The following is a 15,457-nucleotide window of genomic DNA, read 5'->3' on the forward strand; positions in this document are numbered from 1 at the left end:
TTTATTCATTTTATTATTCATTAAGTAATTATAGAGCAATGGATACAATCTGAAAGTAATCTGCACACTGACAACACAGGCACCATTTTGAATGAATCATTTATTGTGAAAACAGGACCATGTCGATTTCCACCTAATATTCACCTACTCAGATTGTAAATTTGACACGTGTATAAATAAAATGGCAATAATTTATCAACAGCATTTGCAGATAATAGACATTTAAAGGTTTAACAGGTCCACATATACAAACAGCACTATAAAAGACAAATTAAGGCACCGCACATACATGATTAAACTCACTCATCTTCTATTTATGAGAAGCTTCAAGACAGAAAGGCAAGAGTAAAGTACATAATCTCATTCCATTTTACACATCCACATTCAATTTAAAGCAATTACAGCATTATTACATATAGACACAGTGAGGGAATGGACAGGTAGAGTTTAAACTCCAGTCACATGTACTAATGCACCAGATATTCCTTGCGCTTGTTCAGGCGAACCTGACAAAATGACAGGAATCCTATGCCAACGTAGATTACTGCTGCAATGAAGCAGTTGTATCCCACTTGGTTGTACAGTTTATAGACGCTTTGCGGTGGTGTGTCCCTGAAAGGAGACAGAGAAAGACAATGTCATGAATGCATGTGACATCCCCTATGTTAGACGCTCTTTATTTTCCAGAGTGACTCAATAGCAAGCGGAACTCACTGGCTGTGTAAGTCTTCCTCAGTCAAAGGCACGTCCTCTATAAGAATAGCTGAATGAGTGGTGAAAAAAATCCCCAGCAATGCCTAAAACAAATCAGAAAATGTAAACTATAGTGTCATGACTGTAATTTCACACATCACCAACAATCTACTAGTTTTTATATTGATAGTTCATACATTTTAATTAATCTATGACATTTAATATGCTACTTTCGTAATGTAGTAAGGAAATATGTTATAATGTAATGTTTAATAACGTTAAATCATCATGATCCACCCCAAAGCTGCTGATATTGTTGACCGTTTGTGCGAAGGTACTTATTACTAAGCTTAAATTGAGTCTTTTACATGTCTAAACTATAGAAAACATGTTAACTTACCAGCATAATAACACCCCAAATGCTCAGCACCAGTCCACACGCTGCCAGTTTAGGACCGCAGAAAAGCAAAGAAACCATTTTCTGAGCAGTCGCTGGTTGGGTTACAGTTACCCTGAAATGCCAGAGGACGGGTTCAAAGGAAACAAACTTAAAGCGACCGTCGATTTAACTTTCAGAAGTTACTTTTGTTAGAGTTTTTTTGACCTCGGTAGGATCGATGTCAACAGTCAGCCGATTTAATCAGCTGACTTTAGAGGAAGCGGAAGTAGAGAAACTACAGAGTGTAACGTCATAGAAAGTTTGAAACAAACTTTTAGCACATTTTGTATAGCTCAGAATACATTCTTGCCGATATTCTGAGATCCACGACTGTGTATTCAAAGCAATTTACTTACTTTTACTTCATTTACCAGACTCACTTTAACGGATTAAAAAAGTTTTTTTTTCGTTTTGACAATTTATGTACAGTTGTAAGTTACTTTATAACACTATTTTACAGGTTTAACCGAAATATAAACACAATCCTACAGTTTTCCTGTCATTAATATAACATGTTTAGACTTGTTGACGCTTGACTCCTCAACCCAAATTTGTTTTTCGTCTTAAAAAGCGTTGTGTGCATCTATTCATCATTAGTTACTGACTACATTATTGTTCAGTTTTAAAGTTTTATCTAATAAGTTTGCATTAGCTGTGTTTGCAAACGATTGAAACTGGACACCTTAGTGGTAACTTTTGTGACTCTTCGCTCATTCCTCCTCCCTTCATGCTCTCAACCCATAACAAAACGTCGCCAAATTCCTTAGGATTTTGCTCTCTGCGTTGAGTTTTAGTTATATTCTTTGGTTTTAAGAAACAAACTGTTATAATTGTGTAACATTATTAACCTTAAACAAGCTTATGAAAGTCTTAGTTTAGCGGTAGGAGCTGAAAAGAGAAACAGAATCATCTTCATGGATGAAAAAGAGAGAAAAGGATAAACGAAGACTTGAGGAGGGCGCGTAACGGGACGAGCCCGGAGGAAAACAAGCTTTGACTTGAAGAAAAGTATGGAAATGTATGAGTTCTGTTGAAGAGCAGGACAGAATTTGCCAACACATTCACCAAAAGAGTAAGTATACCGGTAAAAACACTTTTAGGATTCAGCTTTAGGACACATCGTGTCAGTTCAGTACGTGGCCAAAGGGGATAGCATCATGCTACATTACAATCCTATTAAATAACTGAAATGTACAAATCTTTTAAAACATGGAAATAAATATATTTCCCTTTCTGATTAAACTTAATTCCCAAACTAGTCAGTGATTTTTCAGGGCAGTTTTGTCCATTGCAGTTTCAGAGGTAGTACGGTAGATGGCTGTGGGGATGTTGTAACGGATCAAGGAAAAAAATATAAGAAGACATTTCGTCCATTTTCTCCAAAAGTCAAATAAAACAAAGATGTTGCACAACTAGCCTTTGTAGTAGGTAAAATGTTACAAAAGTGGACACAAGTGTCTACCATTTAGAAACTATTGTGTGTGTTTTACACGTTAAAGACTAAAGAGATTACTTTAGTAATTATTTGAATAGTTAGTATAAGTACATTTGTAACTTTTGTATATGTATTTGTTCCTGCCATAAAGATAGCCTTGGATTCATGCCAATAAAATAAACCACTCAAAGAATAAGCACTGTAAAGAAAATTAATCTGTTCACCAAAATTTTAAATAACTGCTTTCTTATTGTATGTAGTTTTAAATGAAACTATTACTCCAGTCGTTCTTGCTTTTATAACAATTATCAATAATAATAATAATAATTCATATTAGAGTGATTTCTAAAAGATCATGTGTCTGAAGACTGGAGTAATGAAGTTAAAAATTCCCCATTAAAATCACTGGTATAAATGATTGAGTTAAATGATAAACTACTTTTGAACAGTTATTTATAGTGCAATAACATTTCACTATTTTACAGTTTGTAATATGTTTTTGATCATATGAATGCAGCTTTGGTAAGCAGGAGAAGCTTTTTTAAAAACATTTAAAAACCAAACTGACCCCAACATTTTAAACAGCAGTGTACATGTATTTGTTTCTGCCATAAAGACAGTCTTGGATTTATTGCAATAAGATAAACCACTAACTAATTAGAATAAGAACTGTAGGGCTCAATTATACTTAATACATAAGAATTGGAAAGGGAGCTAGAAATAAATGAAATGGCTACATACTACTCTGGAATAAAAAAAAACATGTTGTTTGTTAACAGTCAAATAATTATCGCTGTTGTTACAACTAGAAGCAACTAAATAAAACCAATTTTAGATTGAAACTTCACACAAATATGAACATTTATTAATCCTCAAGTGAATCCAAACCTTTATTTATATATTTTTATTTTTTAATAAACACAGAAGATATTTTGAAGAATGATGGTAACAGTTGCTATTAAACATCCAAGTCAGGGGGAAAATACTATGGAAGACAGTGGCTACCAGTTACTAGCAATCTTCTAAATATCTAATTGGAAAAAAACTCAAATAGGCTTTGGAAACAGTGGAGGGGGAGTAAATGATGACAGAATGTTTGGGTTTGACATTTGGGTGGGTCATCTGTTCATTGCGGTTTCTCTTACAAAAATATAAAGAGAGTTATGTTGGTGTTTAAAAACGCTTTACACCTAAAATATATCGTCTCCTTGATCCTCAGAGGCCTTGTGTCCCTCTTATCCTGTTAGACATCTTGAGAATGGATGGACTAAAAGAAAAGGAGCGGGAGAGAGGAGATGAAAAAGAGAGTGACGAGACGGAGGAGGACGCAGAAGGAGCAGCATTATTATGGCAGGAGGGATACCCTGAAGATGACTTGGGCCTACCCATCATGCACTGGGAGGATCTGGGCCTTCGTATCGCTGAACTTGAGAAGCAACAAGAGGAGCGGAGACAAAGGGAAAAGGTCTATATGAAATTAAAAACAGTTTCGCATTAAATTAAATTTTTCATCAGGGGTTGCCATAGCAGAATGAACTGCCAACTATTCTGGCAAATGTTGTAATCCAGCATTGGTAAACACCCATACACTCTCACATTCACACACATACACTATGACCAATTTTATTTACCCAATTCACCTATAGCGCATGTGTTTGGACCGTGGGGGAAACTGGAGCACCCGGAGGAAACCCATGCGAATATGGGGAGAACATGCAAACTCCACTCAGAAATGCCAACTTGCCCAGCTGAGACTCGAACCAGCCACCTTCTTGTTGTGAGGCAACAGTACTAATCACTAAGCCACCATGCTGCCCTATTGTGAAACATTTTAATGAATATTTTTTTTTGTTGTGGATTGACTGGAGTGACACTTCATTTACTAGTACACATCAAAATCATGCTTTAATATATTTCTGCAGGACTTGGACAGGCTGACGGTAGACTGGCCAGACATCCGAGGGCTAAGCAATCACAGAGAAACCTATGAGGACATGGAGGATGATTGCAACAGTCGGCTCACTTCTCTGACATCAAGGTCACGCAGATTTCATAAAACCCAAACTTCATCAGAATCTGAAAAAATCTGTAATAACTGTGCTTGTTTACATTCTAGGCTCCAGAGCCAAATGAATCTACAGCTCTGCTTCATCAACAACAGTGAAAGTGAGGAGGAAGAAGAGGAAATAGAGGCAAAGAAAGAGGTGTTTTTTTTTTTTTTTTAACTGTTGTTGGGTGCAAAGTAATGTGAACGATATTAAACAACTTGGATGGAGACATACAATTTTGGGATTTGTACTTGATGGGGTTAATAACAGCTTGTTATTCATTTTGCTACATTTTTCAGGTGACAAAACAGTCCAGTAAGAGTGGCAGTAGTCAGCAGTTAGAGAAGGAGCGAGGTTCAAGCTCTGCATCTCCTAAGAAAACCAAATCAAGAGGGTTCAAGAATGATGTCAGAGCTGCACTGAGTGTACTCAGACATAAATTGAGATTGGAGCAAAAACAGGTGAGAGGAGAGCATGCAATTACTGCATAACATACATTTCACTTTATGCATTGGGTGTTTTCACAAAGTGCATTTATTCAAACAGTTATGCATCATTTTCTATTAGTTTTTTAAATAGAGTATTTTGTACATTATCATTTTCAAGTTTGGGTTTTTAGCACAGGTTTATTATATTTATCAAAACAAAGAATCCACAAAAAATGTTTCATGAATTCTGTAAAAATGTAACTCTTTTGAACATTAAATTTTTTCTTGTACAGAAAATGAGCAGATATTTATTCATTTTTCCCCTTAGTCCCTTTATTTATTAGGGCCCAGTAGGAATGGGCCGGTATAAGAATCTGACGGTATGATAATCTTGGATAAAAATATCACGGTTTCACGGTATTGTGATTACTGCTCTAAAATAAGTTGTTTTTAAATGTCTGGGTAAAAAAAACAAAAACTTTTCCCCGTTTTAACACAATATATTAAATCTTGAGAAACATTTAAAATATTTTGGAACAGTAAACATGTCATGTCACTAGTTTTAAAACAGATTTCTTTACAAATTAAAATGGCATCATTGGATTTTTTTCTGCTGGAGATACTGTTGTCCTAAAAAAAAAAAGTATATATGTCTATAGACGTCCTATAGCATGTCTTTGGACTGTGGGGGAAACCGGAGCACCCAGAGGAAACCCATGCAAACTCCACACAGAAACGCCAACTGACCCAGCCAGGGCTCAAACCAGCAACCTTCATGCTGTGAGCTGACAGTGCTAACCACTGAGCCACAATGCTGCCCCAAATCAGCATATAAGAATGATTTCTGAATGATCATGTGGCCCTGAATGCTGGAGTAATAGCTGCTGATGTCAACTTTTTCAAATATTTTAAAAGCAAGAGATATTTTATGCCCAGCCTGTTGTGATCACAGAATAAACCTAGACAGGGTGAAAGTTGAGATTTATTTGAGTTGAAACAGTTTTTACATTTTTAAATATTTAATTTTTAACAGTTTTAAGCTGTGAACATAACATAGGCAATTAATTGAAGGTGATTTTCATGCACATTTTGTCAGTTAATCCATTTCCAGTAAATCTACAGCAGGTGCTTTCAGATGGAGTAGCATTTACTACACAGAGTTGTAGTTCACAGACAAGCTATGCTGATTGCTGTGCTATTATTCTGATGATGAAGTCTAGTTAACGACAGCCGTTTTGCATTGCTTCTTAGTAAACTACTGCTGTGTGTGGTAAGCTCTGTTTTTACTCCAAACTCACTTCATTACTTCAGTCAAGTGTTTGAAATGAATCTTTCTGTGTGACGATTTCATAGTCTTATTATTATTAGTTATGTAGAATCAACATCATCAAGCAATAAATATTGTGATATCAATACAGTTTCACAATATAGTTTGAATAGTACTGTTTGAAGGTTTTCTGAGGAGCCTAACAGTATTCAGGTACAGAAATTAATAATCACAATGCAAAAAAATGCTTTTTCTTATTTTGCTTTGTCTCCTTCTAGTTCAAATATCTAAAAATTCTTAGATCAAGTAAAAATATTGTTTAGTTTTCAACTTTAAAATCAAAATGAAGAGTTTTTCCTTAAAACAAGTGAAACCATCTGCCAATGGGGTACAATAATATTGTTTTCGCATTAAATTGAAGATATTTGGACTAGAAACAAGACAAAAATAAGTAAGTAAGTAATTTATTTTTGCATACATTTTTATATATTCCATATAAATTCAGCAATTAAACACAATTCTTTGGCTGCTGGTCAACTATAATTCAGAATTGACATTGCATATCTTGCGATGTGACTATTGTGGGTGTGCACATTGCCATATTGATACTGAAGCAATATATTGTTCAGCCCTACTAGAAAGTCTGTTGTAATATTTCACAAAATATATGTTTTTATAAAAAAAAAAAATTCTAATTATGCAGCTTTTGTGATCAAAAGAGACCCCAAACTTTTGAATGGTAATGTTATCATGCACATGATATGTAATCAGCACTCCCCTGATCTCCATCACAGACTATACCTCCCAGTGAGGCTGTCAGAGAAAGGAAACACTATGAGCGAAATGACTTAAAGAATTTCAGCCTGAAGGAGTTGAAAGCATTAAGGACCTCACTAAGCAAAGACATACATGGTAAGTCAAAGCATTAACTGTTAGTCATCATATCACTTTCTGGTTTGGAAAATGAATACGACTGTAAAACGACTTACACCTGATATTAAGATCTGCTTTGGTCAGACGATCACTAAATGATGAGAAGTAGGTTGAGTCTTTTCTGCACTTTTGATCGAATGCTGCAAGAATAGCTTGAACAGATTTCAAATAAACACAAAAGGAGACAACAAAAAAATGATATGGGGAGCAGTAGCTTTTTATGCTCTGATAGCTGCAAAACTTTACCGAAGGTTGTCTGATTGTGTTAGATTGAGGACTGGATAGACAACATTGTATGGTGTTTTTCTTTCTTTTCCTTTTTTTGTACTTTAAAATCAATTGTACCATTTTAAACACTAAAGTTTCAATCCCATATGCCTAGCATGCTTCAGAAACACACCCTGTATTAATTGAGAATTTGGTCAGTAGAGGTTGAAATCCTTTAGTGGCAAATGTAATGCGTTCAGCCACATACACTACAAAAAGCATTTTGCTCATTTTTGACTGCGTCTGGAAGTGGTCAAAAGTGGACATGCCCAAAATATGTTTGGACCAAATACACAAGTATTTAGTTTGTCCCATCATGATCGGAGATTTGCATCCCAAATCTCATACTTATCCACTATTTTACGCCATTGTGTAGTGTAAGAAGTGCATGTTAGTGCAAGTGGTGTTAGTGAAGCCAGCAGGGGGCGCCCAACCTGCGGTCTGTGTGGGTCCTAATGCCCCAGTATAGTGACGGGGATGCTATACTGCTCAGTGAGCGCCGTCTTTCGGATGAGACGTTAAACCGAGGTCCCGACTCTCTGTGGTCGTTAAAAATCCCAGGATGTCCTTCGAAAAGAGTAGGGGTTTAACCCCGGCATCCTGGCCAAATCTGCCCACTGGCCTTTGTCCATCATGGCCTTCTAACCATCCCCATATTCAATTGGCTGCATCACTGTCTCCTCTCCACCAGTCAGCTGGTGTGTGGTGTGCGGTCTGGCGCATAATGGCTGCCGTCGCGTCATCCAGGTGGATGCTGCACACTGGTGGTAGATGAGGAGATTTCCCCCACTGTGTAAAGCGCTTTGAGTGCCCAGAAAAGCGCTATATAAATGTAAGGAATTATTATTATTATTATTATCCACACTGAAAACTCTAAAAAGAATAAGTGCACTTTAAATACCCAGATGATGCATTTATTTAACCGGTAAAATGAAGTGTGTTATGTTGGACACTTCATGCACTCAACGACTGCAGCTTTGCTCGCGTAGCGGAAGCGGCGGAGCTTTCAGACACTGATGTTGGATTACTATATTTATTTTGGATTGTAAAAGCAATATTCTCCTACGAGATTGATTATAGCGCCTCCCGGTGGTGAATGCGGTTATACTCATGGCAGGTATTATTTGGTAGTTTGGTCATTTATTTCACTAATTTGGCAACCGTCAAACCATCTGGAAAACAATTCAATTCAGCTTTATTTGTATAGCGCTTTTACAATGTAGATTGTGTCAAAGCAGCTTCACATAAATGGTCATAGTAACTGGATCAGGGTAGTTTAGTTTTTAGTGTTTAAGTTCAGTTCAGTTTAGCTCCGTTCAGTGTGGTTTGAAGTCATTATTGAGAGTCCAAACACTGAAAAGCAAATTCATCGATGAGTAGCTTTTCAGATCCTGAACCATGCAAGCCAGAGGCGACAGCGGAGAGGGAAAAAAAACTTTACCAATAGGAGAGTGAAGAAAAAAAACCTTGAGAGAACCAAACTCAGTTCGGCACGACCATTTTAATTTCTCCGCTGGCCAAAAGTCTTGTGCAGAGCTGCAGTCTTAGCAGTGGAGGCTGGAAGCTGGCCTCAGCGAAGACTCGTCTGTCCCTGGAGCGTCACTGGAATCAGTCTCATGCTCTCCACTCCCCCCTAACCAACAGTGCAGCAGCTCAGGATACGGCCTGGTCCCGGATATGGAAGCCTTGGGATCATCTCGTCGCTGGTCTTGGGTCCAATCAGTGACTCCGCATAATCTGAGGACCTCGGGATGAGTATCCCCAGGTGGAAATGGAGAATAAAGAGAATAATAACAGTTTGAATTTTCAGCTCAATAAAAACATTAGTGTTCCATTTGGGACTACATTCATATACTATGCTGTTGAGTGTGTAAGTGGATAAGTACATAGTGCATAAGTGCATGGTGTGTAAAGTGTGCCGTTTGGAATGCAGCTTAAGACTAAGTGTGCTTGTGTACTTCTGTCTTTAGACCTCAGTTCAGAGTTGGTGGGTCGACTTCTCACAAGGGACCAGCTGAGAACAGAGCAGGACGCCATGCTGCTGGAGGTACAAGATATGACATCACTCTGATGCACACCTAAAATAAAGCATTTCCTCTGAAGAAGAAAATGATCGGGACCTTCGTTTACAATACTGCCTAAATAAACTGACTTTACTGTGAAAAGCTTTGGCACTCCATCACATCACAACAAAAGACTTTTAAGGTTTTCACAGTTTTTCAGTTAATCTTTTTGTTGATATTTTTATGGCACAGGTGAGGATTTAAAACTGCCGTTTACACTGCTTTTTTAGCTAAGTCATGCAGATAAAGTTTCAATTTAAATATATGTCATGATGTTTGTCTTTGAATTACTGTAATTTGTTTGGTGGCAAAGCCAATTATGCAAAGCCTCACATGTTAATAGATGGCTCATTACATGCTACAAAGTATGTGTTCATACATACATTGCCAAGCAACTCATAACTGGATTGTTTGTGTCACTGTTTGTGAAATACTGAAATATTATTTTGTGGAATAAAAGGGACTTCATTAAGATTGTATCTGTGCATTGATTTGTTACAGAAATCATTGCCTTTTCTCCATTTTATGTGTGTGTGTGTTTTGCCTAGCCAGAGTTTGTATTGTCAAAAGGCCAGCTCAGCACTAATAGAGGAAAGAAGAAAGAGGGAGGGACAGATCGTGGAGCAAGAGATGACCAAGGAGGGTTGGATTGAGAGCTTGTTCAAAATAATGTGAGAAACTGGCACGAAAGAGAAAAATTCAAGGGCTGAACGACAAGACCGAGTCAGCGATGCAACCACATTTTTTTTTATTTGCTATTTGACAACTGTTTTCAGTGTTGGAATAAAGCTGCTCCTACGGTTTTGCTCATATTGTGGTTTTATTGCTCTATTAAATAGGTAAGTGAACATTTTTAAGAGTTCTTAACCACATTGAACAGGTGTCCTTGCATATGTGAACTGTTTTACTATACGCAGACCTAATTTATCCATATAGACATTTGTTGCCTATAGATATTCTTGTTTTTGTAGTCTCACTATCACGTTTACAGCACTTACAGTGAACTCTTGCAATATGTTGGTAATGTGATTTATAATAAGGGTTGTTTGCACTGTTTATGATGTTGTCGTATTTCCCAAGTAGGGACCTTGTTATTTATTCAGCCAAAGCAGACTACCTTAATGTCATTTAGTGACCTAGAGGTACTCACAAATTTATTGACATAGTGTCTCATATGTCTGAGAAGTGGTAGGCAATAAGCCCAGTCAGCTGTGTGCTAACTTTACCAGGAGGTAGGAATGGCCATGGTGTAGCATCCCAAAGGATGTTTAATGTGCAAATGGATCCATGGGGAGCCTAGGCGTAGTTTGACAAAGGCTGAAAGTTTCTAAAGCTGCCAATTCCATATGAGTTCATATTTGTTTCGAGGAAGAGGGATGGGATAGAGAGTCCTGATGTGAGGCATGGGGTGAGGGGTGGGTAAGATAGAGAATAGGACATAGAGGGGAAGTGTGGTTACTGTTTGATGGGTTAATGAAGTGAAAAGGGTCTGAATCAGCAGCATATATACCTATGCGCAAACAGTACCAGAGGTTGTGAAAGAGAAAGGGGGATGCGGGGAGGGCTAGAAAGAGCAGATGGGATGACAACTGCAAACGTTTTGACAGTTTGTCACATTTTGTGTGCATCCTAACAGCAGCGTACATCTCACAGATGTTAATCTAGACGAGGAGAAGGAGGACCATTGCCATTCTGGAAAAGAAGTGGTTTCAGAAGCAAAGAATGGGAGGATGAAACAAGGACGCTCCCTAAGAACAATGACGACAAGTTGGATTGAAACAGAGAAGGGGGTTGATGCCCGGCTTTCCTCTTCAGCAAATTCTTCAGGTAACGGCACCTGCAATATTGATGAGTCCTACAAGTACATCTTCCTGCCCATATGCTACTCCTTCACCTTTGTCTTCAGCATAACCCTTAACTTTGTGGTTCTGTACCGTTCCTTTCGACGCACCAGACGTTGGAACGCATCCCTGATTTACATGGTGAACCTGGCCACCACAGACTTTATGTATGGTTTATCCCTGCCCTTCCTTGTTGCCAGTTACATCATGCAGGACGACTGGGTGTTTGGAGACTTCATGTGCCGCCTTGTCCGCTTCCTCTTCTACTTTAACCTCTACTGCAGCATCTTCTTTCTCACTTGCATCTCAGTGCACCGCTACCTGGGCATCTGCCACCCCATGAAGACCATTACCTTAGAGAGCAAGCGAGCAGTAAAAGGGACTTGCGTTTTGGTATGGATTGCTGTTTTTGCACTAACATGCCCCATCTTTCGTTTCGCACAGACGCAGTATCTTCCACGGGAAGGTAAGGGCACAAGGGAGGAGGTGTTTAATAATTGCTGGGATGATGCAATTGATAGAGAGTTCCACGACTACATCCCTTACGGGGTCACGCTCCACTTCTTGGGATTTTTCATGCCATTTAGCATCATAGCCTGGTGCTACTCGCGTGTAGTGTTAACAATATTTCGGACGCTGAACTCTGAACCTCCTTCTCAAAGAGCCAGAAGTGGGACTGGTCGTGAAAGCGTTGCAGGAATTGGAGGAGAGGGCATGTCAATCATCTTAGGAGCTCGTTCGCCATATGTGAACAGGCGTCGCAAGTCTATCAAGACCATAATTACTATCACTCTGCTCTTTGCCCTGTGCTTTTTCCCCTTCCATGTCACACGCACTATTTTCCTGTTGCTGAAATTGACGAGTAGGGTTCAGTGCCACACCATGCGCATGGTTTCCATCTGTTATAAAATCACTCGGCCGCTAGCCTCATTCAATGCCTGGCTAAATGCATTACTTTATTTCCTCACAAAAGAGAAAAACGGGCCCTGCTGTCAGAAACCTGAACATGCCCAACATGGCCTGCTGTGGCCTCTGAGAATGCTGGGGAAAGGAGAGGAAGAGGAGAACGAAGCTGAGGAGACTAGGAACCACAAGGTCAATGGGCCAACAACTGAACACAATTCATACAGAGGTCTACCTTAAAGGCTGATTTATACTTCCGTGTTAAGCGCACATGTATGCCCTGGCGCAGCCTGGGCGTGTACGCATAGCACTCGCCAAGGCCAACTCTGAAGTGCACCTCTCAAAAAATGTAACTACATATCGCAACAATGCATGGCGCAATCTATGTGATTGGTTGGCTTGGTAGCTCTGGTGAGTGTGGGCGGGACTGAGAGCCATGCAATCCCGTTGGAGCGAGTATTTACAAGTGTCTAGTCCTGTGTAGGAGCTCAAGATGGAAAGTTTTGTTTTGTGTTTGCCTTATGATTAATGTTGTTGCACGTTCCCCGGTTCCCACCTCAAAATGAGCGTGTTTGAGCTACTTCTACAATAAGGTAGCGTTCAGAAAAAACAAAACACCAGCTTAAAAACTCGACACAGAAGACTCTCACTGCCAGGTAGTGTTTCGGAAGTGTTATTGCAGAGCAACACAAACAGCACGCAAAAGTATAAATACACGACAACCACATGTCATGTGCCGTGGGTCACGCCGATCACTCAACGCAGAACTATAAACCAGGCTTAAGATATATAGACATCAACGTGTTAAGCCTGGTTTATAGTTCTGCGTCGAGTGATCGGCGTGACCCACGATACATGACATGTGGTTGGCGTGTATTTATACTTCTGCGTGCTGTTTGTGTTGCTCTGAAATAACATTTCCGAAACGCTAGCTAGCAGTAGGTTTTTGTGTCTCTGTGTCAGGTTTCTTTGCTGGTGTTTTGTTTTTTCTGAATGCTATCTAAATATAGAAGTAGTGTAACCCTGCCGGTCCAACAGCACCCAACAAGCTGGTATCGAACCAGTGACCTTTTGCATGAGAGTCGGTTTCTCTAACAAGGAGGCTAAGGACCATGGCCTCTAGGGTATGTCGCTAGAGCAGCTTTAGAGGAGAGAGGAGTGAAGTTTACCTGCACAGCACTTCAGTAGCTGGCCTCCATTACAGTAGCTCAAACTTGCTCGTTTTTGAGGCGGGAACCGGCGTACGTGCAACAACTTTAATCCTAAGGTAAACACAAAACAAACGTTTCCATCTTGACCTCTTTCATGGGACTCGACACTAGTTAACATACGCTCCAACGAGTTCCAGTGGCTCTCGGTCCTGCCCATACTCGTCAATTCTACCAAGCTGACCAATCACAGAGCTTGCGATACGCGTCGCTGCAATGTGTAGTTAGATTTTGTAAAAATACGCATGAGCTTGACAGAAGTATAAATCAGCCTTTAGCCTGGTGTGCATGGCTTCATGCGGGATGCTTTCCAGATAAACTGTGATGTTTTTTTGTTTGTTTGTTTGTTTTATTCATTATTATTTGTATAATAATGTAAATTTATTTGAAACATGAAGGATCTTTTAGTTGTTTTGTCTTTTTAAGACTCCTTACAGATTGTTTTACATTTTGATTGTTGGGGGGGGGTGTTGATTTGTTATTGAAGAACTATTGATTTGGTAGAATTTTGAAATTATTTAAAGTATATTAATATATATTGCAAAGTCATTTATAGAGTGTTCTTTTTGCAGTTGTTGGCATACCTCAGAGTGAAGACATTTTGTGCACTGTCGTGGTTTAATATGTCATGTTGTAAATAATTAAGCAGTTCTAATAAACTTTCTGTTGTAAACTTAAATCAATTAATGACTGATTTTTTAGGTTACGAAGCACTTCCATGTTTTTGTGTGTGTATAAATCTATATATTGTAGAATAAATCTATTGGGTGTCAAAGTTTTTTTTAACATTACTACTGATATTTTCATAAAGGTAAAGCTATTTTGAATTTTGATTCAATCAATATTTCATACAATTCTATTGTTTGTTACCAGGAGCGTCACTTTGTGTACTTTTCGAAGTACACTGAACATGAGTACATCGGTGTAAAGCACGAGCAGTCTACCCTTTGTCCTTCCGTATTACTAAAATATGTTCAAACCAGATGATCCACAACAGACCTCAGCCTCTTAGACAGGTAATTACTGCTTGGTATTACACTGGTTAATCATCAGCTATCCTGTTGCAAAATTTTCTAAACCAAAGAATATCCTGCCTAAACAAACATTTATAGGTAGCGGAAGAATGCATGGAAATACATTTTCAGTCAATTCTGCAAAAATAAACTAATAACTTTCTGTTCTATGTGAGACCTCAGTATGGCTAGATTTTAATTGGCTTTTGCAGTAAATGAAAATGTAAACTACACAATAATGATTGTTTTTGTTGTGCATCTATAGATATTTTAATACGAATGGGATTTTTACATTCATAATTCAGATGATTATTGTTCAAACATATTACATGTTTTTTGTCTCTTTAAATTTGCCTTGAATTAGAAATAATTTTAATCTCAACATACATTTCAAAAATCAAGAAAACAGATTTCTAAAAAAATGGCTGAAGATCTAAAGCATCAGGCCTATAGCCAGCCTGGTGAAAGGGAAGATTCTCTTTTCTCAAAAAGTGGAGCTTTTTGCAGTTATACGCCTTATTTTCTATTTAATTATGAGATTTAAATACTGCATTTTAGTGACAATTTAATATGGATTAGCTTGTTGGTTGGTCATCATAACCACAATTTTTGATGCATCATAATTATTTCCTAAAGATTTACACACTAACCCCTTTTGTCACTTATGTAACAACTCGACACAAGGTATTGTAAACATATGTTCTGGGAATGTCCCCAAATTACATTACTCTGGACCAAGGTACGAGACTTTCTATCAGTACTTATGGAAATTCAGATCCAATGTGACCCATTGCCTTTTCTCTCCTTATCCATCAACCAAAAAAGAACTCTGTCAGTTGTTCTGACTGCTGCTGCTGCTGCTGCTGCAAAAAAAAAAAAACCAATCCTGAAACTATGGCTGGATCCATCTGCTCCAACT

At 38.4% G+C, this 15,457-nt stretch overlaps 3 protein-coding genes across 7 annotated transcripts; 2 read left to right on the forward strand and 1 right to left on the reverse strand.

Moving 5' to 3' along the window:
- Window positions 1-81: 81 nt before the first annotated feature.
- On the reverse strand, window positions 82-1,381 carry rnaseka (ribonuclease, RNase K a). Its single transcript, NM_001045405.2, is given in 3 exon segments — window positions 82-612; window positions 715-797; window positions 1,094-1,381. Coding segments are annotated over 3 exon segments (306 nt in total). The 5' UTR covers window positions 1,172-1,381; the 3' UTR covers window positions 82-467.
- A 486-nt stretch (window positions 1,382-1,867) lies between these two features.
- Window positions 1,868-10,045, forward strand: si:dkey-6n21.12. Of its 2 annotated transcripts, none has more exons than XM_087261084.1 (7): window positions 1,868-2,204; window positions 3,787-4,032; window positions 4,490-4,605; window positions 4,684-4,771; window positions 4,915-5,076; window positions 7,105-7,222; window positions 9,481-10,045. In XM_087261084.1, the coding sequence occupies exons 2-7, from the start codon at window positions 3,826-3,828 to the stop codon at window positions 9,579-9,581; spliced, it is 792 nt and encodes a 263-aa protein (XP_087117210.1). In that variant the 5' UTR covers window positions 1,868-2,204; window positions 3,787-3,825; the 3' UTR covers window positions 9,582-10,045. The 2 variants fall into 2 exon arrangements, with proteins under 2 accessions (XP_087117210.1, XP_087117209.1); XM_087261083.1 differs by having other exon boundaries at window positions 3,815-4,032.
- A 154-nt stretch (window positions 10,046-10,199) lies between these two features.
- Window positions 10,200-14,204, forward strand: si:dkey-6n21.13. Of its 4 annotated transcripts, none has more exons than XM_087261076.1 (3): window positions 10,200-10,412; window positions 11,210-12,703; window positions 13,719-14,204. In XM_087261076.1, exon 2 carries the CDS (start codon window positions 11,304-11,306, stop codon window positions 12,555-12,557), a length of 1,254 nt encoding a protein of 417 aa, XP_087117202.1. In that variant the 5' UTR covers window positions 10,200-10,412; window positions 11,210-11,303; the 3' UTR covers window positions 12,558-12,703; window positions 13,719-14,204. The 4 variants fall into 4 exon arrangements, with proteins under 4 accessions (XP_087117202.1, XP_087117203.1, XP_087117201.1 ...); XM_087261077.1 differs by having other exon boundaries at window positions 10,225-10,412; window positions 11,210-12,546; window positions 13,784-14,204; XM_087261075.1 differs by having other exon boundaries at window positions 10,233-10,412; window positions 11,210-13,022; window positions 13,151-14,204.
- The last annotated feature ends 1,253 nt before the right edge of the window (window positions 14,205-15,457 follow it).

This window comes from Danio rerio, chromosome 7, assembly GCF_052040795.2.
Source record: "Danio rerio strain M-AB ecotype USA chromosome 7, GRCz13ab, whole genome shotgun sequence".
Classification (NCBI taxonomy): Eukaryota; Metazoa; Chordata; class Actinopteri; order Cypriniformes; family Danionidae; genus Danio; species Danio rerio.